Here is a 22,995-nt window from a genome sequence, read left to right as displayed (position 1 = left end):
GTGCCTATTGAAATACCTGTGTGGTGGGCTCTGGGGAGCACAGGTCACTACAGGAGGGATGAGATGGAGGAAAGGTGAACGACTATTCTCAGAAATTCTCCCCTCTTATCTCAGGTGATGACACTGGCAAGTTATCCAGGAGAATTTGGGATGTTGGTGGGCATCTGGCAGAGGGAACTTCTGTTAGAAATTCCTTTATTTAGAACTTCTAACATCAGTGTTAAAATGTGACAAGAAGTTGGTTCTTTGATTACTTACAAGGCACATATTCGTCTTAGACCACACTCTGATAATCTCTGTTTTATTACAGCAGTGGTCCTCAAACTTTAACTTGCTTAGAATCCCCGGAAGGCCTTGCTAAAACTGAGTGCTGGCCTCCACCCCCAGAGTTTCCCATTCAGTAGGTCTGGGTGGGGCTCGAGCATTTGTATGTCTAACAAGTTCCCAGGTGATGCTGATGCTGCCTGTCCTGGGACCACACTGCAAGAACCACTGCTTAAGAGTAACTGTTGGCTATTGTAAATAGAGCTGCAATGAACATTGTGGTACAGGACTCTTTTTGAATTATGGTTTTCTCAGGGCATATGCCCAGTAGTGGGATTGCAGGACCATATGGTAGCTCTATTTTTAGTTTTTTAAGGAACCTCCATACTGTTCTCCATAGTGGCTGTATCAGTTTACATTCCCACCAACAGTGCAAGAGGGTTCCCTTTTCTCCACACCCTCTCCAGCATTTATTGTTTCTAGATTTCTTGATGAGGGCCACTGCGACTGGTGTGAGGTGATACCTCAGTGTAGTTTTGATTTGCATTTCTCTAATGATTTGTGACGTTGAGCATCCTTTCATGTGTTTGTTGGCAATCTGTATATCTTCTTTGGAGAGTGGACTTGACACGGGGAGGGGGAGTGGTGGGCTGGGACAAGGTGAGAGAGTGGCATGGACATATATACACTGCCAAATGTAGAATGGATGGCTGGTGGGAAGCAGCCGCATAGCACAGGGAGATCAGCTCTGTGCTTTGTGACCACCTAGAGGGGTGGGATGGGGAGGGTGGGAGGGAGACGCAAGAGGGAGGGGATATGCGGATATATGTATACATATAGCTGATTCACTCTGTTATAAAGCAGAAACTAACACACCATTGTAAAGCAATTATACTCCAATAAAGATGTTTTAAAAAAAGTAACTGTTGGTAGTGGTTGGAGGGAGTGTCATGGAGATTATCTAAATATAATTGTTGGAGTGTTGTCCTTTTACTAGAGAAGCTCACAGCGTTTTAAAAATATCTTGCTGTTTGACTATTATTTAAGAAAACAAGAAAAACATCGCTGCTTTTTTGAAATGTTTGGTAGTTTTCAAGACTAGGAAGCAATTACCTTTCTGTGGCGCCGTCTTGAGCATCCCTTCAAAAAGACAAAGAGACCTGTATTGGGGGTTCATAATGAGCTTCAAGATTATAGTTGCAACTGAAGTCTTTCACTAACTCCTTCTCTAGCCCATTTTATGACTTCATACAATTGCCTACATTATGTTTCGTGGTCTTAGGTCTGCCCAAGCAGGATCTGCTGTATAAATTCTAAAAGAGGCTGCTCATAGCTTTTAGCTCCTGGACCTCATCTGTGAGGTCAGAGGGTGATGAACCTCAAGAGAAGGAGCACAGTAGAGCAATTGGAACTGGCACCTTTTTTTAAAAAAAGTTAATTAATTAATTTATTTTTGGCTGTGTTGGGTCTTCGTTGCTGTGCGTGGGCTTTCTCTAGTTGTGGCGAGTGGGGGCTACTCTTCGTTGCGGTGCATGGGCTTCTCACTGCGGTGGCTTCTCTGGTTGCGGAGTACGGGCTCTAGGCGTGTGGGCTTCAGGAGTTGTGGCACATGGGCTCAGTAGTGGTGGCTCGCGGACTCTAGAGCGCAGGCTCGGTAGTTGTGGTGCACGGGCTTAGTTGCTCTGCAGCATGTGGGATCTTCCCGGACCAGGGCTCGAACCCGTGTCCCCTGCATTGGCAGGCGGATGCTTAACCACTGCGCCACCAGAGAAGTCCCGGAACTGGCACCTTAAAAAAAATTTTTTTTTATTTAAGTATAGTTGATTTACAAGGTTGTGTTAATTTCTTCTGTACAGCAAAGTGACTCAGTTATATATATATATATATATATTTTTTTTTTTTCATATTCTTTTCCATTATGGTTTGTCACAGGATACTGAATATAGTTCCCTGTGCTGTACAGTAGGACCTTGTTGTTTATCCATCCTATATATAATAGTTTGCCTCTGCTAATCCCAAACTCCTATGCCTTCCCTTCCCTACCCCTCCTCCCCCTTGGCAACCACAAGTCTGTTCCCTGTATCTGTGAGTCTGTTTCTGTTTTGTAGATGTGTTGATTTGTATTGTATTTTAGATTCCATGTACACAGTATTTGTCTTTCTCTGTCTGACTTACTTCGCTTAGTGTGAGAATCTCTGGGTCCATCCATGTTGCTGCAAATGGCATTATTTCATTCTTTTTGATGGCTAAGTAATATTCCATTGTATATATGTACCACATCTTCTTTATCCATTCATCTGATGGACATTTAGGTTGCTTCCATGTCTTGGCTCTTGTAAATGGTGCTGCTATGAACATAGGGGTTACATGTATCTTTTTTTGTGTGTGTGTGGTATGCGGGCCTCTCACTGTTGTGGCCTCTCCTGCTGCGGAGCACAGGCTCCGGATGCACAGGCTCAGTGGCCATGGCTCACGGGCCTAGCCGCTCCACGGCATGTGGGATCTTCCTGGACCAGGGCACAAACCCGTGTCCCCTGCATCGGCGGATGGACTCTCAACCACTGCACCACCAGGGAAGCCCTGCATGTATGTTTTTGAATTAGAGTTTTGTCTGGGTATATGCCCAGGAGTGGGATTGCTGGATCATATGGCAACTCTATTTTTAGTTTTTTGAGGAACCTCCATACTGTTTTCCATAGTGGCTGCACCAATTTACATTCCTACCAGCAGTGTAGGAGGGTTCCCTTTTCTCTGCACCCTCTCCAGCATGTTGTTTGTAGATTTTCTGATGATGCCCATTCTAACTGGTGTGAGATGATACCTCATTGTAGTTTTGATTTGCATTTCTCTAATAATTAGTGATGTTGAGCAGCTTTTCATGTGCTTCTTGGCCATCTGTATGTCTTCTTTGGAGAAATGTCTATTTAGGTCTTCTGCCCAGTTTTCAGTTGGGTTGTTTGTTTTTTGTTGTTGTTGAGTGGAACTGGCACCTTTGATCTTAGCTCAAATAGTCCAGCTGTGGAGGTATGACCCTCTAAGGTTTAGTATGTATCCTGAGACAGAGAAAATCAGTAATCTGCCTGGAGATAAAGGAAAAGCCCAAGTGAGTGCTTCATAGGTTCATTTTCATTAAAGCTGACATTTTTTCTTAAAGGGAAACTCAGTTCTGATTTCCTGTTTTCCTTCACAGAAAGGGAATTTGTATTATTCTGTTCACACAGTGATATGTGTAGTTTTCCAAATTCATTTTTCAAGAGCCACCCGAATGAATTTTGCCTTATTTCTGTGCCACCTGTACTGTAGTTTACTTAATTTTTTAAAAAACGTACTCTTTCTTTTTTAACTTAAATTTAATGTATTTTGAAAAGCAAACATCAATCATCATTTATTGAAAAGAGCATCGCTGGCTGTAAGTAGAAGGAAATGATTAAGTTTATATAAAGCTATGTAAACTTTGTGAGATAGGTAACTATTAGATTTTAAAAGGTTAAATGTTGTGCCACCTCTTTTGCACATCAGCTGTACACAAAAACAATACCAGTTACCATAATTACTGGGCATTCAGTAACAGTCTGTCTTTCTCTCTCTCTCTTTTTTAAAAGACTCCATAATGGCATGTCGTTTTCTAGAAGGCGTCATGAGTTAGAAGAAAGAGCAGTGGAGTTTGGTTTACACTCACACTCCATCATAGGTTGGTTATATGATGCTGGGTAAGCTGCTCAGCTTCGCTGAGCTTCCATTTTCCCCTCTATGAGAGAGGATAGTAAGTCCACTCTCCTCTATCTACCTCACAGACTTGATGGAAAGATTAAGTGAAATACACGTGCTCTGTAAATCATATGTACTTTTAAGGCATTGTTAATAAGCTGCATTTGAAGAGCCATAATAAAAAATGAATAATCACCCTTTTATCGTTGCCTGAATCTGAAACAATACCAAGAAACACCATAACATGCCTTACAAAAATGTGAATTCAGATGCACTGTAGTTGGTGACTGCCTCCTATCTTGCTGTATGGTATGTGTATGTTTAACTTTTTAACCAACTGCCCAACTGCTTTCCAATGTATTTGTACCATTTACATTCCCAGCAGCAGTGTATGAGAGTTCCAGTTGCTCGATATCCTCATCAGCACTTGGTATGATCAACAGTTTTTAAATTTTTAGTCATTCTAGTGAGTATGAAGTAGTATCTCAGGGTTGCTTTAATTTGTATTTCCCTAATGACTAATGGTATTGAGGATCTTTTCATGTGCTCATTTGCCATTCATCTATTTATTTTCTTTGGTGAAATGTCTGTTGAAATTTTTTTGCCCTTTCTGTAGCTTTTTTTTTTTTTTCCCGATACGCGGGCCTCTCACTGTTGTGGCCTCTTCCGTTGCGGAGCACAGGCTCCGGCCACGCAGGCTCAGTGGCCACGGCCCACGGGCCCAGGCGCTCTGCGGCATGTGGAATCTTCCCAGACCGGGGCACGAACCCGTGTCCCCTGCGTCGGCAGGCGGACTCCCAACAACTGCGCCACCAGGGAAGCCCTTTTTTGCCCTTTTAAAAATGAGTTGTTTATCTTATTATTGAGTTTTGAGGGTTCTTTATATATTCCAGATACAAGTCTTATATCAGATACATATTTTGCAGATATTTTCTCCCTAAGACTTGCCTTTTCATTTTTGTAAAAATGTCTTTTGAAGAGTAAAGGTTTTAAATGAGGTTTAATATATAACTTTTTTTTTGTTTTATACTATGTCCTTTTTGGCTCCTATTTAAGAAATTTTTGTCAAATTCAAAGTCACTAAGATTTTCTCCTGTTTTCTTCTAGAAGTTTTGTAGTTTTAGCTTTACGTTTAGGTCTATGATCCATTTAGAGTTAATTTTTGTATATGGTGTGAGATGCTATGTAACATATTACCACAGACCTAATGGCTTAAAACACTGCACATTCATTATGTCACAGTTTCCATGGATCAGGAGTCCAAGCCTGGCTTAGCTGAGTCCTCTGCTCAGGGTTTCACAAGGCTGTATTCAAGGTGTCACCCAGGGCTCAGTTCTCATCAGGAAGCTTGACTGGTGGATCTGCTAGATCTGCTTCCGAGCTCACTCAGGTTGTTGGCAGAATTTATTTCCTTGTAACTCTAAGACCAAGGATCTAGCTTCTTGGTGGTTGTCAGCCAGAGACCACCCTCGGCTCCTAGACGACACCTGCAGTTCCTTGCCACATGGCCCTCTCAAAATATGGCAGCTTGCTTCTTCAAAGCCACCAAGGAAGAAAGAATGAGTCTGCTAGCAAAATGGAGTCTTATATACTATAACATAACCATGGGAGAGACATCTATCACCTTTGTCATATTCTCCTGGTTAGAAGCAAGGCATGGGTCCCACTCCCACTTCAAAGGGAGGGGATCTCACCAAGGTGTGAACAGCAGGAGGTGTGGGGGTCAGTGGGAGCTACCTTAAGGTCTCTCCACCATGGCCATGGAATAGGTATGCTCCACCTTTCGATCATAGCTTCACAGGCCGGTGGTTCCCAGCACAGACCCCCTAGAGAGTCCCCAGATGCCTAAAAGGATGTCCAGAAAAACTTCGAACAGAAGAGTAAAACAAATAAACATACCAACTAACTTACAAAGCCACAGTCTATTAAAAAATATTATGGAGAATTTCAAACATTCACAACAGTAGAACAATATAATGAACCTTCATGTGTCCATCACCCATACCTAACAACCACCATCCTGTAGCCTTCCCTCATCAACTCTCCCCTCTTGAATTATTTGAAAAAAAATCCCAGGCTTCCTATTATTTCATCCATAAATACTTGTGTATATATGTCTTAAAAATAAGAACTCCGGGTTTTTTTTAAGGCATAACCACTATATCAGTATCTCACCTAAAAAATTAACAGCAATTCTTTAATATCATCAAATATCCAGTGTTCCAATTTCCAGTTATCTTATGTCATCATTTATTTATAGTTTGTTTGAACCCAAATCCAGATAATATCTATATATTACAATACGTTGAGGTGTTTTTAAAATATCTTTTAATCTCCAAGTCCCCCCCTCTATCTCTTTCCCTCTTCTTTTTTTTTCTTGAAGTTTACTTGTTGAAGAGATCAGGGATTTTTTTTTTTTTGGTCCTGCAGAATTTCCCAGTCTAGAAATTGCTGACACACTACAATTTTTAAAAGTGAGCTTACTGCAAAATCAACTCCACGAATACTCTTCACAAATTTACTAAATGGCCTTTTTTCTCAGTAATTATATCGTCTTTCTTTACTTTTCTTTCCTCCCTGCTTCCTGAATTTATTTATCTTGATCACTTCTGAATCAATAACACAAAGTTTTGCAAAACTGCCATCTGCTTCCCCCTGGGGTTTATATCTTAAAACAAATTTTCCTCAATTGAATTCAAATTGAATAAGAGCTTTGAAACCAAGGCTCCCTCATTAGACAGTTTGTTATTTCAAAGTATTTTCTATTTACCGTGCCTTATTTAGAATACAGTATAATCCTGTGAAGGCAATTCTCTTTGTTCAAAACGGTGTATAATTGGGAATAATTGCAATTCCCTATCTGACAGAAAGTCTCTCGAGTTTTGTTTATTAGAGAAATTTAATTTATTAGAAACATTGTGCCATCTGAATATATTAATGTAATATTCCTTTCAATTTATGTTCTAAATTAACGAGGTTGTATTACATCAAGAAATAATCACAATTTTAAATCTGAGCCTTAAAGATCATTCAACAGACGTGTGCATTGATTTTTGTAAAATTTATAACATCAATATAATACGTGCATCTAGTTTAAAAAGTTAGTAGGACTCTTAGGCTCGTAAAACAAACCAACCAGCAATCCCTTTCCCTACCTGCCCCACCTCTGATTCTTGTTCTCTGTAGATATTCAGCACTTGACAATCAACTTTCCAAAATGTTGTTGACATCTCTAATCCACTGTCATTGCCTTTCTTGTTTCCTCTGCCCTTGGGGGATTATCCCTTCTTAATTCTTTCTCTGTAATTCTTGTGGTGTTAGAGCGGAAGTGGAGCTAAGTGTGTGTGTGTTCAGTTTGCCACGTTTAGTTTGTCGTTCGCCATATTTTCATTTTCTAGTTCCTTTGCTGAGAATCCAAAATGGTGTGAAAGTAAAAGTTGGCACCCAGCCCCTCTACCTCCCTATGTCTCCCTCTTACCGGAGGGGATGGGTCTTTGGCTGACTCAGCAAAAGTGTCATCCTGCGGTTCCTAGTGCAGTCTCCTGGCTCCCGGGAAGCTCTGGTGAAGTGTGTCCCTCTTCCTCAAGAAATGGCACTTCCCAAGCACCGTATGCTACAGTGAGAATGTCTCTTGTGGCCGATTTGCTCTTGACCCTTCTCCCTAGGAATGACTGTAGTGTGGGTCACTCGCCTCCAACCCTGGGCACCCCCCTCCATGTAACTTTTGCTCCCTGACACTCCTCCCCTTGGGGCATGTACACCCCGCCACATGTCTTAGGATACCAAAGAGAATAGGGAGTGACCTTTGTGCAGTGTATGCTGGTAAATGTTTAACAACTGGCCCTCCAGGGGGAAATAAGCCCTGATTTGAGCATTTGCCAATCTCTATGGTGTAAATACTCCTCCCAAGGCTGATTTTACGCTGCCACGGTGACTTGGAAGAGGTGCACAGCTGTGTCTTTGCCTTTGGGAATAGGACTCGGGGGTCTTAGTTCAGGACTGCCAGACTCGAGGATGAAGTCATTTGTCCTTTTCATTGAGCTCCTCAGTCACTCCTACCTCGATATTCCTGCTGGGCTGACTCTGTCAACCCTTTGGTTATGTCTGGTGTGTCTGAATCTGCCAGCTCAGCCACCTGAGACTCTCCTCTGGATCAAGAAAACTCCCCAGTGCTGTGCGGCTAAAAACGTGTGTTCTGGGTCAATCTTAATTTTGTTACGTTTTTACTCTGCTTTGATGTCCTTAGAAGAACCTCTTGGTAAAGTTAATTTCGTGCACTAATATGAAACTGATGGCTTGTAGACATTGTGTTTTCTCCAGGTAAACCTTATTACAGTGCTGTACTGATGGAAGGATCAGGTGACTGGGATTCCTTATTCTGCAGTTCTGTTGATGATGTTTTCTTTCTTCCACAGTTGACAGACCTGTCAGAGTATACGCAGATGGAATATTTGACCTCTTCCACTCAGGTCATGCAAGGGCACTTATGCAAGCAAAAACACTGTTTCCCAACAGCTACTTGTTGGTAGGAGGTAAGAAGTGCATTTTGTCTTTGTCTAGAAAACTCTTGTATAATGTGCTTCCTGAAAGGGACCCCTTTCAGACTTCCATCATTAACACCTCACATTGGAAATGCTCCCAGTTCAGCCTATATTGCGTCGCTCGTTCACTGCGTGAAATTTAAAATGATATTTAAAAAACCATAGGGGAAATTACATCCTCAGATTATAAACCATTGATTCCCAGAGAAAGACGAATAATACCACCAAGGGTAACTGCTTCATGTTCTGCATTTATGCCTTCTTGTGTTTGAGGCATGATCCAATTTCTGTTTCTGAAATTTCCTAGAGGGTTAGGAGAAAAGCAATATTATTCTGATTTCAAATCTTAGAGACCTGAGGGGATTCGGGATGATTAATGGTAAGTAAGGTCATTGTCTGTTTCCTTGGTGTGACCCACAGTACTTAGGGCCATGTTGTGCTAATGGTAGTGGCTTACAGCAGTTCCCAGTTAGTTGAATTTATGTGCTGTGTATTAAAGAAATAGAGATTTATATACCTAGGTAATCTTGGTTTACAATGAAGGAACTGACTGATTTCATAAGCTTGTGGAGAGAGAAGGGCAGTTAGACATAAAATTTTCTTCTTCCAAAAGGCCTACAGATTTCAATTGGGGTAAAAGGGAAAGTTTCTGACCTGCAAGACCTGAGTCTCATCTCTGTAGCTTCTGGAAACACCATTTCCTTTCACTATAATCATTTTTTGTGGCATTACATGAACTAGACACCATCAACCCTTAGACCTCTACCGTGAGGGAAAAAGGTGATGGTAAGAGACTACACATCTGTTTGTAAAAATATTTTGTTGGGCTTCCCTGGTGGCGCAGTGGTTGAGAGTCTGCCTGCCGATGCAGAGGACACGGGTTCGTGCCCCGGTCCGGGAAGATCCCACATGCCGCGGAGCGGCTGGGCCCGTGAGCCATGGCCGCTGAGCCTGTGCGTCTGGAGCCTGTGCTCCGCAACGGGAGAGGCCACCACAGTGAGAGGCCTGCGTACCACAAAAAAAAAAAAAAAAAAAAAAATATATATATATATAGTTATCTTCTACAAGTTTAAAACTACTTTTTGTATATTTGAGAGGAGTCTTTTGCAGATTTTGCCAAGCATGGTGACTATGTGGTTATTGAATGGAGTTCTTTCCAGAAGGAAGAGGTGATACAAGGCAGTTCATTTCCCTTTATTTTGAGTGGAAAATCATTTCTTGCATGAGCACTGCCACTTGGAGTCTGGTCCTAAGCTGCTGGGGTCCTGGGGAGACCTCTGCAGTGGTTGGGCTTTGGTCATTTTGGCAACCCAAGTTTGGAGGTGGTTAGGTGTAGGCAACACTTAACGGGAACACTGCCCTGGCCCTGGGTTAGCACATCAAAAGTAAAGGCAAAGGAAAAATGTGACCTTCAGTACATTCAGGTAAATTGGAGAAAGCAGTAAATTAATATCAGCAGCTGTCCAGGTCACTAGGCGACAATGGTTTCTCTGATTTACTGAATGATTCCTTCACTTAACAACTATTTTTCGAGCTCCTACTATGTGCCAGGCATTCTTCTGTACACTGAGAATGCAGCCACGATCGAAGCAGACTGTGTCCTCAAGAGAACTTAGAGTCTGAAGGGGAGGCAGACACTTAGAGTCTGAAGGGGAGGCAGAGGTAGGGGTTCTATGAAGAAATGTAAGATAGGGTAAGGGGAAAGAGTGGCTGGTGGGGCAAGGAGAGGGACATTTCAGGTATGGAGGTCAGGGGAGGACCCTCTGGAGTGTTGACACCTGTGCAGAGACTTGAATGAAGTGAAGGGCACACGAAAGCCAGAGCACAGAACCTTCCTTGTGTGGTGATCTTCCCACCAGCCTATATGAGAATGTTGGGACAAGTGGAGAAAACGTGGTAGCGACAACTAGATGCATTATTTTGTTGACTTGTTATGTCTTAAGGAGACTTTCCATAAAAGCACAGGTGATGTAGTACTCAGAGAAATTTATATGGACAGGAGTTCAGAGCCAAGAATTAAAGCAAAAGGGAAGGAGAACAGTTCCCACAAGAAATCCCGAACTCCTTCGCAGCTATGGCAGAAGGATCCACAGGGTCATTCCATAGCTCTCAGATGTTAGAGCTGATACTGCTCTCCGATGAAGAACCAGCTCCTCCTGCCCTGAGTTCTGAGATGTTTCAGAGGGTTGTTGCCTAAGCAGCATCGAGTAATGCAGTAAACAGTGTCCTCTCTCTCTAGCAGATTTACAAAGAAACGTAGCTACCCCCCTCAATGGCTATTACATGGATTCTCCGTGGAAGCCAAGGGCATGTTAAACTACTAAGACAACCATGGAGACCATATCTTTTGGTAGGTGACAGGGACTAGAGTATAGATGGGAAATGAAGCAGTAATACATGAAGCTGTAAAAACGTGGTATGAAGCCTTCTGGAGACAGTGACAGAGTAAGAGTGAAAACCTACAAGCAATGTAAACAGTAATAAATAATTTCAGTATGTTATTTTCTCCACTGAAACATTATTATTCTATTTAAGATAATTGGCAATACTATGAAATTTTTTGTTGTTGTTGTTGCGGTACGTGGGCCTCTCACTGTTGTGGCCTCGCCCGTTGCAGAGCACAGGCTCCAGACGCGCAGGCTCAGCGGCCATGGCTCACGGGCCCAGCCGCTCCGTGGCATGCGGGATCTTTCCGGACCGGGGCACGAACCTGTGTCCCCTGCATCGGCAGGCGGACTCTCCAGCGCTGCGCCACCAGGGAAGTCCACTATGAAATATTTTTAACCACCCTATTAATAAAATTCAGTGTAGGGACTTCCCTGGTGGCACAGTGGTTAAGAATCTGCCTGCCAATGCAGGGGACACGGGTTCAAGCCCTGGTCTGGGAAGATCCCACATGCCACGGAGCATCTAAGCCCGTGCGCCACAACTACTGAGCCTGAGCTCTAGAGCCTGTGAGCTACAACTACTGAGCCCATGTACCACAACTACTGAAGCCCACACGCCTAGAGTCCATGCTTTGCAACAAGAGAAGCCACCACAATGAGAAGCCCACGCACTGCAACGAAGAGTAGCCCCCGCTCGCCACAACTAGAGAAAGCCCGCATGCAGCAGCAGAGACCCAGCACAGCCAAAAATAAATAAAATAAAATAAATTTATAAAAGAAATAAAATTCAGTGTAAGCCGGGGTTCCCTGGTGTCACAGTGGTTAAGAATTCGCCTGCCAATGCAGGGGACACGGTTCAATCCCTGGTCCAGGAAGATCCTACATCCCGTGGAGCAGCTAAGCCCATGCGCCACAACTACTGAGCCTGCGCTCTAGAGCCCGTGAGCCACAACTACTGAAGCCCATGTGCCTAGAGCCCGTGCTCCACAATAAGAGAAGCCACTGCAATGAGAAGCCCACGCACCGCAACGAAGAGTAGCCCCCGCTTGCCGCAACCAGAGAAAGCCTGCACACAGCAACAAAGACCCAACACAGCCTAAAATAAAAGTTTTTAAAAATTCAGTGTAAGCCTATATTTCATGTGTCTCCACTAATTTAATTGTATTTGATTCCTAGTCTGTTAAACAGAATCTCCAACCACCTGTGTGTAGGCAGATTTCTACAGGGGCATGGTAGCTCAAATCCCATGAGAAAGAACAATCTTCCTTCGATGTATATAGTAGTTGCCTTCCTCTAAAATTCAGCATTTATCACAGCTGTTCCAGAACAGCTGTGCAGTTATATGTAAAACAACATTAGGGTCTAGATTCAAATAATTTAAAATAATTATGCAGAGACATTCAGAAATCTTACAGGATGTTAGAAAATTCTCATGTGGGGCTGCCCCACACATAGCAAGATGTTTAGGGACTTCCCTGGTGGTCCAGCGGCTAAGACTCCATGCTCCCAATGCAGGGGGCCTGGGTTCGATCCCTGGTCAGGGAACTAGATCCCACATGCCGCAACTAAAGACCCCCGCATGCCGCAACGAAGATCCCGCATGCCGCAACTAAGACCCGGTGCAGCCAAATAAATAAATAAATAAAATAAATACTTAAAAAAAGATGTTTAACATTGTTGGCACCCTGCCCACTAAATGCTAGTTGCTGCCTCCAATCATAGTGACAACTAAAGATGCCCTACAAATTTCCAAAACTGCTTCCTAGCGGATGCTGAAGCCTTTGTTGAAAACCGTTCTTAGACTAAGAGTCTTCACTCTGTGTTCCCCACAATCCCAAAAAGAATTTTGAAAAACTATACACCTTCTTACAGATTTTTAAGCTGACATCTAAAATTTTCCATCCTAAGTTTAAATAGTTGTAAAATATGTAATTTCTGGAATACCGTAAATTTTAACATTTTCAAAAATTAATAGACTTTATTTTTTAAGGGAAGTTTTACATTCACAGCAAAGCTGAGCAGAAAGTACAAAGGTTCCCATTTACGCACTCACGCACAGCCTCCCCATTATCAACATCTGCCACCATGTTATTATCATCCAAAGTCCATAGTTTAATACGTTAGAGTTCACTCCTGGTATTTTACATTCTTTGGGTTTGGACAAATGTATTATGACATATGTCCACCATTGTAGTATCGTACAGAACAGTTGCAGTGCCTTAAAAATCCTCTGCACTCTGCCTATTCAGCTATCGCCCACCCAACCCCTGGCAACCACTGATCTTTTTACTGTCTCCATAGTTTTGCCTTTTCCAAGATGTCATGTAATTGGAATCATACAGTACGTATCTTTCTCAGATTGGCTTCTTTCACTTAGTAATACGTTTAAGGTTACCCCATGGCTTGTTGGCTCATTTCTTTTTAGCACTGGGTAATATTCCATTGTCTGGACGTGACACAGTTTGTTTATCCTTTTGCCTACTGAAGGACATCTTGGTTGCATTCATGTTTTGGCAATTATGAATAAAGCTGCTATAAACATCTATGTGCAGGTTTTTGTATGGACATAAGTTTTCAGTTCAGTTTGGTAAATACCAAAGAGTGTGATTGCTAGATCATATGTTGAGAGTATGTTTAGCTTTGTTAGACACTGCCAAACAGTCTTCCAAAGTAGCTGTACCATTTTGCTTTCCCACCAGCAATGAATGAGAATTCCTGGTGCTCCAAATCCTCACCAGCATTTGGTGTTGTCAGTATTTTGTACTTTGGCCATTTTAATTGGGGTATAGTGGTATCTCGTTGTTTTATTTTGTAATGTCCTGATGACATGTGATGTAGAACATCTTTTCATTTGCTTACTTAACATCTGTATATCTTTTTTGGTGAGGTGTCTATTCAGATCTTTTTTGCATTTCTTAATCAGGTTGTTCATTTTCTTATTGTTGAGTTTTAAGAGTTCTTTGTGTAGTTTGGATAATAGTCCTTTATCAGTTGTGTCCTTTTCAAATATTTTCTCCCACTCTGGTTTTTCTCATTCCATTCACATGGCCTTTTGCAGAGCAGAAATTTTTAATTTTAATGAAGTCCAGTTTATCAGTTGTGTCTTTGATGGTTTGTGTGTTTGGTGTTGTATCTAAAAAGTTACTGACATATGTAAGGTCATCTAGGTTTTCTCATATATTATCTTCTATGAGTTTTATGATTTTGTGTTCTACATTTTGATCTATGATCCATTTTGAGCTAGTTTTTGTGAAGAGTATAAGATGTATATTTAGATTCCTTTTATTGCATGTGGATGTCCAGTTGTTACAGCACCATTTGTTGAAAAGACTATCTTTGTTCATTGTATTACCTTTGCTCCTTTGTCAAAGATCAATTGACTGTATTTTTGTGGGTCTATCTCTGGGTTATTTCATTCCATTGATCTATTTATCCATTTTTTCACCAATACCACACCTTCTTGATTACTGTAGCTTCACAGTAAGTATTGAAGTTGAGTAGTGCCAGTCTTCCAACTTTGTTCTTTCCTCCAATATTGATTTGGCTATTCTGGGTCTTTTCCCTCTCCAAATAAACTTTACTATCAGTTTATCATTAGCCACAAAATAACTTGTTGGTATTTTGGTTGGGATTGCATTGAATCTATAGATCAAATTGGGAAGAAATGACATCTTGTCACTATTGAGCCTTCCTATCCATGAACATGAAATACATTTCCATTTATTTTGTTCTTTGATGTTTTTCATCAAGGTTTTGTAGTTTTTCTCACATAGATCTTGTACACATTTTGTTAGATTTATACCTAAGTATTTTATTTGTTGGGGCGTGCTAATGTAAACAGTAATATGTTTTTCGTTTCAAAGTCCACTTGTTCATTGCTGGTATATAGGAAAGTGATTGACTTTTGTATATTAATTAACCTTGTATTCTGCAATCTTGCTATAATTACTTATTCTAGGAGGTTTTTTGGTCAGTTCTTTAAAATTTTCTACATAGATGATTATGTCATCTGTGAAGAAAAAGTTTTATTTCTTCGTCCCCAATCTGTATACATTTTTAAAAATTTATGTATTTATTTAAGTTTGGCTGCATTGGGTCTTCATTGCTGTGCATGGGCTTTCTCTAGTTGTGTCAAGTGGGGGCTACTCTTTGTTGCAGTGCGCAGGCTTCTCGTTGCGGTGGCTTCTCTTGTTGTGGATCACGGGCTCTAGGTGCACAGGCTTCAGTAGTTGTGGCATGTGGGCTCAGTAGTTGTGGCTCGTGGGCTTTAGAGCGCAAGCTGAGTAGTTGTGGCGCCCAGACTTAATTGCTCTGCGGCATGTGGGATCTTCCCAGACCAGGGCTCGAACCCGTGTCCTTTGCATTGGCAGGCGGAATCTTAACCACTGCGCCACCAGGGAAGTCCTAATCTGTATACGTTTTATTTCCTTTTCTTGTCTTACTGCACTAGCTAGGACTTCCAGTACAATGTTGAAAAGCTATGGTGAGAGGTTACATCCTTGCCTTATTCCTGATCTTAGTGGGACAACTTCAATTTTCTCACCATTGAGTATGATGTTAGCTGTAGGGTTTTTTTTTTTTTTTTTTTTTTTTTTTTTTTGCAGTACGCAGGCCTCTCACTGTTGTGGCCTCTCCCATTGCGGAGCACAGGCTCCGGACACACAGGCTCAGCGGCCATGGCTCACGGGCCCAGCCACTCCGCGGCATGTGGGATCTTCCTGGACTGGGGCACGAACCCGCGTCCCCTGCATCGGTAGGCGGACTCTCAACCACTGCGCCACGAGGGAAGCCCAGCTGTAGGGTTTTTGTAGATAGTCTTTATCAAGTTGAGGAAGTTCCCCTCTATTCCTAGTTTGCCGAGAGTTTTTGTCATGAATGGGTATTGGATTTTATCAAATGCTTTTTCTACATCTATTAATATGATCATGTGATTTTCCTTCTTTTGTCTGTTGATGTGATGGATTACATTAATTGATTTTATTCTATTTTTTGTTTTTTAAAACTGAAGTATAGTTGATGTATAGTATTATATGTTACAGGTGTACAATATAGTGATTCACAATTTTTAAAGGTTATACTCCATTTATACTTATAAAATATTGGCTATATTCCCTGCATTGTAAATATATCCTCATAGCTTATTTATTTTATACATAATAGTTTGTATCTCTTAATCCCCTACCCCTTACTTGCCCCTCCCTCCTTCCTTCTCTCCATTAGTAACCACTAGTTTGTTTTCTATATCTGTGAGTCTGTTTACCTGGGATAGATCCCACTTGGTTATGGTGTATAATTCTTTTTATACATTGTTGGGTTTGAGTTGTTAATGTTTTGTTAAAGGGTTCTGCATCTATGTTAATGAGAGACAGTGGTCTCTAGTTTTCCTTTCTTATAAGGTGTTTGGTTGTGGTATTAGGATAACGCTAGCCTCATAGAATGAGTTAGGAAACATTCCCTCTGCTTCTGTCTTGTGGAAGAGATTGTAGAGAATTGGTATAGTTTCTTCCTTAAATGTTTGGTAGAATTCACCAGTGAACCTATCCAGGCCTGGTGGTTTCTCTTTTGGAAGGTTATTACATACTGATTGGATTTCTTTAATACATAGAGGCCTATTCAGATTGTCTCTTCTAGTGTGAATTTTGGCAGCTTCTGTCTTTTAAGGAATTGGTCACTTTCACCTATGTTATCACATTTGTGGGCATAGAGTTGCTCAAAATATTTCTTCCTTTTAATGTCCATGAGATCTGTAGTAATGTCCTCTTTTTAATTTCTGATATTGGTCATTTGTATCTTTCTCTTTTTATTTTGTTAGCTTGGCTAGAGCCTTATCAATTTTATTGATCTTTTCAAAGAACCAGCTCTTGTTTTTGTTGACTTTCTCTATTCATTCCTGTTTTCAGCTTCATTGATTTCTGCTCTGATTTTTATTATTTATTTTCTTTTGCTTACTTTGGGTTGAATTTGCTCTTTTTCTCTAGTTTCCTAAGATGGAAGCTTAGATGATTGATTTTAGATTTTTCTTCTTTTCTAATATATATATTCAATGCTTTAAATCTCCTAAACACTTTTCACTGCATCCCACAAATTTTGGTAAGTTGTGTTTTCATTTTCATTTAGTTCAAAATAGTAAAAAATATTTCTTGATTTATTCTTTGACCCATGTGTTATTTAGAAGTGTGCTGTTTAATCTCCAATTATTTTGGGATTTTCCAGCTATTTTTCTGTTGTTGATTCCTAGTTTAATTCCACTGAGACCAGACATTGTGTGATTTCTATTCTTTTAAATTTGTTATGGGGTGTTTAATGGCCCAGAATGTGATCTATCTTGGTGAATGCTCCATGTGAACTTCAGAAGGATGTGTATTCTGCTGTGGTTGGATGAAGTCTGTAGATGTCGATTATATACGGTTGATTGCTAGTGCTGTTGTGTGCACACCCACACACACCCACACACACATACAGTTAACTATATTGTTGCTGTTAATATCTTGAATATACTGTTATCTGTTAGATCAATTAAGAATAAGAAAAATAAAAGTTTTGTTTTATCTTCAGTTATTCTCTAATGCTCTTCCTTTTTAAAACGTATATCTGAATTTCTGACCTATGTAATTTTCCTTCTTTCTGCAGAACTTTTTTTTTTTTTTTTTTTTTTGTGGTACGCGGGCCTCTCACTGTTGTGGCCTCTCCCGTTGCGGAGCACAAGCTCCGGACGCGCAGGCTCAGCGGCCACGGCTCACGGGCCCAGCCGCTCCGCGGCATATGGGATCTTCCCGGACCGGGGCACGAACCCGTGTCCCCTGCATCGGCAGGCGGACTCTCAACCGCTGCGCCACCAGGGAAGCCCCTCTGCAGAACTTTTAAAAACATTTCTTGCAAGGCGGGTCTACTAGAAACAATTCCCTCAGTTGTTGTTTGTCTGAGGAAGTCTTTATTTCTCCTTCCCTTTTTTTTTTTTTCGCTATGCAGACCTCTCACTGTTGTGGCCTCTCCCGTTGCAGAGCACAGGCTCCGGACGCGCAGGCTCAGCGGCCATGGCTCACGGGCACAGCCGCTCCGCAGCATGTGGGATCTTCCCGGACCGGGGCACGAGCCCGTGTCCGCTGCATCGGCAGGTGGACTCTCAAACATTGTGCCACCAGGGAAGCCCTCTCTTTCCCTTTTAAACGATGATTTTGTAGGCTATAGAATTGTAGGTTGGTGGGGTTTTTCTCTCAACACTATAAATATTTCACTTCACTCAGTTTTTATTTATTTATTATTAATTAATTTATTTATTTGGTTTCACCAGGTCTTAGTTGTGGCTCGTGGGCTCCTTAGTTGTGGCTTGCTGGCTCCTTAGTTGCAGCAGGCTGGCTCCTTAGTTGCAGCAGGTGGCCTACTTAGTTGCACCTCATGGGCTTCTTAGTTGTGGCACACAAACTCTTAGTTGCGCCATGTGAACTCTTAGTTGTGGCATGCATGTGGGATCTAGTTCCCTGACCAGGGATCAAACCTGGGCCCCCTGCATTTGGAATATGGTGTCTTATCTACTGCGCTCTCACTCATGGGAGTCACTTACTCACTTTTTAAAAAATTTTAATTTTATACTGGACTATAGTTTTTTTTTGTTTTTAGTTTTTTTTCATTTTTGTGATGTTGAGCATCTTCTCATGTGCCTATTGGCCATCTGTATGCCTTCGTTGGAAAGCTATTCAGGTTCTTTGCCCTTTTTTTAAAATTGTACTTTTTCTTGTTTTTTTAATTTTATTTTTTTAAACAGCATGTTATTAGTCATCAATTTTATACACATCAGTGTATACACGTCAATCCCAATCACCCAATTCATCACACCACCACCACCACCCCCCTGCGGCTTTCTCCCCTTGTTGTCCATACGTTTGTTTTCTACATTTGTATCTCAGTTTCTGCCTTGTAAAGCAGTTCATCTGTACCATTCTTCTAGCTTCCACATATATGCGTTAATATACGATGTTTGTTTTCCTCTTTGTGACTTACTTCACTCTGTATGACAGTCTCTAGATCCATCCACGTCTCAACAGTTGACCCAATTTCATTCCTTTCTATGGCTGAGTAATATTCCATTGTATATATGTACCATATCTTCTTTATCCATTCGTCTGTCGATGGGCATCTAGGTTGCTTCCATGGCCTGGCTATTGTAAATAGTGCTGCAGTGAACATTGGGATGCATGTGTCTTTTTGAATTATGGTTTTCTCTGGGTACATGCCCAGTAGTGGGATTGCTGGATCATATGGTAATTCTATTTTTAGTTTTTTAAGGAACCTCCATACTGTTCTCCATAGTGGCTGTATCAATTTACATTCCCACCAACAGGGCAAGAGGGTTCCCTTTTCTCCACACCCTCTCCAGCATTTGTTGTTTGTAAATTTTCTGATGATGCCCATTCTAACTGGTGTGAGGTGATACTGCATTGTAGTTTTGATTTGCATTTCTCTAATAATTAGTGATGTTGAGTAGCTTTTCATGTGCTTCTTGGCCACCTGTATGTCTTCTTTGGAAAAATGTCTGTTTAGGTCTTTGGCCCATTTTTGGATTGGGTTGTTGGTTTTTTAAATATTAAGCTGTGTGCGCTGTTTATATATTTTGGAGATTAATCCTTTGTTCATTCATTTGCAAATATTTTCTCCCATTCTGAGGGTTGTCTTTTTGTCTTATTTATGGTTTCCTTTGCTGTGCAAAAGCTTGTAAGTTTCATTAGGTCCCATTTGTTTATTTTTGTTTTCATTTCCATTACTCTAGGAGGTGGATCAAAACGATCTTGCTGTCATTTACATCAAAGAGTGTTCTTCCTGTGTTTTCCTCTAAGAGTTTTATAGTGTCCAGTCTTACATTTAGGTCTCTAATCCATTTTGAGTTCATTTTTCTGTATGGTGTTAGGGAGTGTTCTAATTTCATTCTTTTACATGTAACTGTCCAGTTTTCCCACCACCACTTATTGAAGAGATTGTCTTTTCTCCATAGTATATCCTTGCCTCCTTGGTCATAGACTAGTTGACCATAGGTGCATAGGTTTATCTCTGGGCTTTCTATCTTGTTCCATTGATCTATGTTTCTGTTTTTGTGCCAGTACCATATTGTCTTGATTACTGTAGCTTTGTTGTATAGTCCAAAGTCAGGGCATCTGATTCCTCCAGCGCCATTGTTTTCCCTCAAGACTGCTTTGGCTATTGGGGGTCTTTTGTATCTCCATACAAATTTTGAGATGATTTGTTCTAGTTCTGTAAAAAATACCAGTAGTAATTTCATAGGGATTGCATTGAATCTGTAGATTGCTTTGGATAGTATAGTCATTTTCACAATATTGATGTTTCCAATACAAGAACATGGTATATCTCTCCATCTGTTGGTATCATCTTTAATTTCTTTCATCAGCGTCTTATAGTTTGCTGCATACAGGTCTTTTGCCTCCCTAGGTAGGTTTATTCCTAGGTATTTTATTCTTTTTGTTGCAATGGTAAATGGGAGTGTTTCCTTAATTTCTTGTTCAGATTTTTCATCATTAATGTATAGTAATGCAAGAGATTTCTGTGCATTAATTTTGTATCCTGCTACTTTACCAAATTCATTGATTACCTCTAGTAGTTTTCTGGTGGCATCTTTAGGATTCTATATCTATAGTATCATGTCATTTGCAAAAAGTGACAGTTTTACTTCTTCTTTTCCAATTTGTATTCCTTTTATTTCTTTTTCTTCTCCGATTGCCGTGGCTAGGACTTCCAAAACTATGTTGAATAATAGTGGTGAGAGTGGACATCCTTGTCTTGTTCCTGATCTTAGAAGAAATGCTTTCAGTTTTTCACCATTGAGAATGATATTTGCTGTGGGTTTGTCATATATGGCCTTTATTATGTTGAGGTATGTTCCCTGTATGCCCACTTTCTGGAGAGTTTTTATCATAAATTGGTGTTGAATTTAGTCAAAAGCTCTTTCTGCATCTATTGAGATGATCATATGGTTTTTATTCTTCAATTTGTTAATACGGTGTATCACATTGATTGATTTGCATATGTTGAAGAATCCTTGCATCCCTGGATAAATCCCACTTGATCATGGTGTATGATCTTTTTAATGTGTTGTTGGATTTTGTTTGCTAGTATTCTGGTGAGGATTTTTGCATCTATATCCATGAGCCATATTGGTCTGTAATTTTCTTTTTCTGTAGTATTTTTGTCTGGTTTTGGTGTCAGGGTGATGGTGGCCTCATAGAATGAGTTTGGGAGTGTTCCTTCCTCCGCAATTTTTTGGAAGAGTTTGAGAAGGATGGGTGTTAGTTCTTCTCTAAATGTTTGATAGAATTCACCTGTGAAGCCATCTGGTCCTGGACTTTTGTTTGTTGGAAGATTTTTAATCACAGTTTCAATTTCATTACTTGTGATTGGTCTGTTCATATTTCCTGTTTCTTCTTGGTTCAGTCTTGGAAGGTTATACCTTTCTAAGAGTTTGTCCATTTCTTCCAGGTTGTCCATTTTATTGGCATAGGGTTGCTTGTAGTCGTGTCTTAGGATGCTTTGCATTTCTGCGGTGCTGTTGTAACTTCTCCTTTTTCATTTCTAATTCTATTGATTTGAGTCTTCTCCCTTTTTTTCTGGATGAGTCTGGCTAATGGTTTATCAATTTTGTTTATCTTCTCAAAGAACCAGCTTTTAGTTTTATTGATCTTTGCTATTGTTATTTTGTTTCTATTTCATTTATTTCTGCTGTGATCTTTATGATTTCTTTCCTTCTGCTATCTTTGGTTTTGTTTGTTCTTCTTTCTCTAGTTCCTTTAGGTGTAAGGTTAGATTGTTTATTTGAGATTTTTCTTGTTTATTAAGGTAGGCTTGTATAGCTATAAATTTCCCTTTTAGAACTGCTTTTGCTGCATCCCATAGGTTTTGGATCGTCGTGTTTTCATTGTCATTTGTCTCTAGGTATTTTTTGGTTTCCTCTTTGATTTCTTCACTGATCTCTTGGTTATTTAGTAACGTATTGTTTAGCCTCCATGTGTTTGTGTTTTTTACGTTTTTTCCCCCTGTAATTCATTTCTAATCTCATGGCGTTGTGGTCAGAAAAGATGCTTGATATGATTTCATTTTTCTTAAATTTACTGAGGCTTGATTTATGACCCAAGATGTGATCTATCCTGTAGAATGTTCTGTGCACACTTGAGAAGAAAGTGTAATGTGCTTTTTTTTGAATGGAATGTCCTATAAATATCAATTAAATCTATCTGGTCTTTTGTGTCATTTAAAGCTTGTGTTTCCTTATTTATTTTCAGTTTGGATGATCTGTCCATTGGTGTAAGTCAGGTGTTAAAATCCCCCACTGTTTTTGTGTTACTGTCGATTTCCTTTTTTATAGCTGTTAGGAGTTGCCTTATGTATTGAGGTGCTCCTATGTTGGGTGCATATATATTTATAATTGTTAAATCTTCTTCTTGGATTGATCCCTTGCTCATTATATAGTGTCCTTCTTTATGTCTTGTAATAGTCTTTATTTTAAAGTCTATTTTATCTGATATGAGTATTGCTATTCCAGTTTTCTTTTGATTTCCATTTGCTTGGAATATCTTTTTCCATCCCCTCACTTTCAGTCTATATGTGTCCCTAGGTCTGAAGTGGGTCTCTTGTAGACAGCATATATATGGGTCTTGTTTTTGTATCCATTCAGCAAGCCTGTGTCTTTTGGTTGGAGCATTTAATTCATTCACGTTTAAGGTCATTATCAATATGTATGTTCCTATGACCATTTTCTTAATTGTTTTGGGTTGGTTTTTGTTGGGGCTTTTCTTCCCTTGTGTTTCCCACTTAGAGAAGTTCCTTTAGCATTTGTTGTAGAGCTGGTTTGGTGGCACTGTATTCTCTTAGCTTTTGCTTATCTCTAAAGCTTTTGATTTCTCCCTCGAATCTGAATGAGATCCTTGCTGGGTAGAGTAATCTTGGCTGTAGTTTCTTCCCTTTCATCAGTTTAAGTATATCATGCCACTCCCTTCTGGCTTGTAGCGTTTCTGCTGAGAAATCAGCTGTTAACCTTATGGGAGTTCCCTTGTATGTTATTTGTCATTTTTCCCTTGCTGCTTTCAATAATTTTT

The 22,995-nt window shown here is 40.4% G+C and overlaps 1 protein-coding gene across 1 annotated transcript in view; it reads left to right on the top strand.

Moving 5' to 3' along the window:
* Positions 1-22,995, top strand: part of PCYT1B (phosphate cytidylyltransferase 1B, choline) — a 137,941-nt gene that overhangs the window by 46,785 nt on the left and 68,161 nt on the right. The window contains exon 3 of the mRNA XM_065900893.1: positions 8,388-8,504. Within this exon, the coding sequence (XP_065756965.1) occupies positions 8,388-8,504 (117 nt within the window). The remainder of the gene's footprint in view (positions 1-8,387; positions 8,505-22,995) is intronic.

Source organism: Phocoena phocoena, chromosome X (assembly GCF_963924675.1).
Source record: "Phocoena phocoena chromosome X, mPhoPho1.1, whole genome shotgun sequence".
Classification (NCBI taxonomy): domain Eukaryota; kingdom Metazoa; phylum Chordata; class Mammalia; order Artiodactyla; family Phocoenidae; genus Phocoena; species Phocoena phocoena.
The sequence above is the reverse complement of the archived record's forward strand: the minus strand, read 5'-3'. Positions and strand labels throughout refer to the sequence as shown.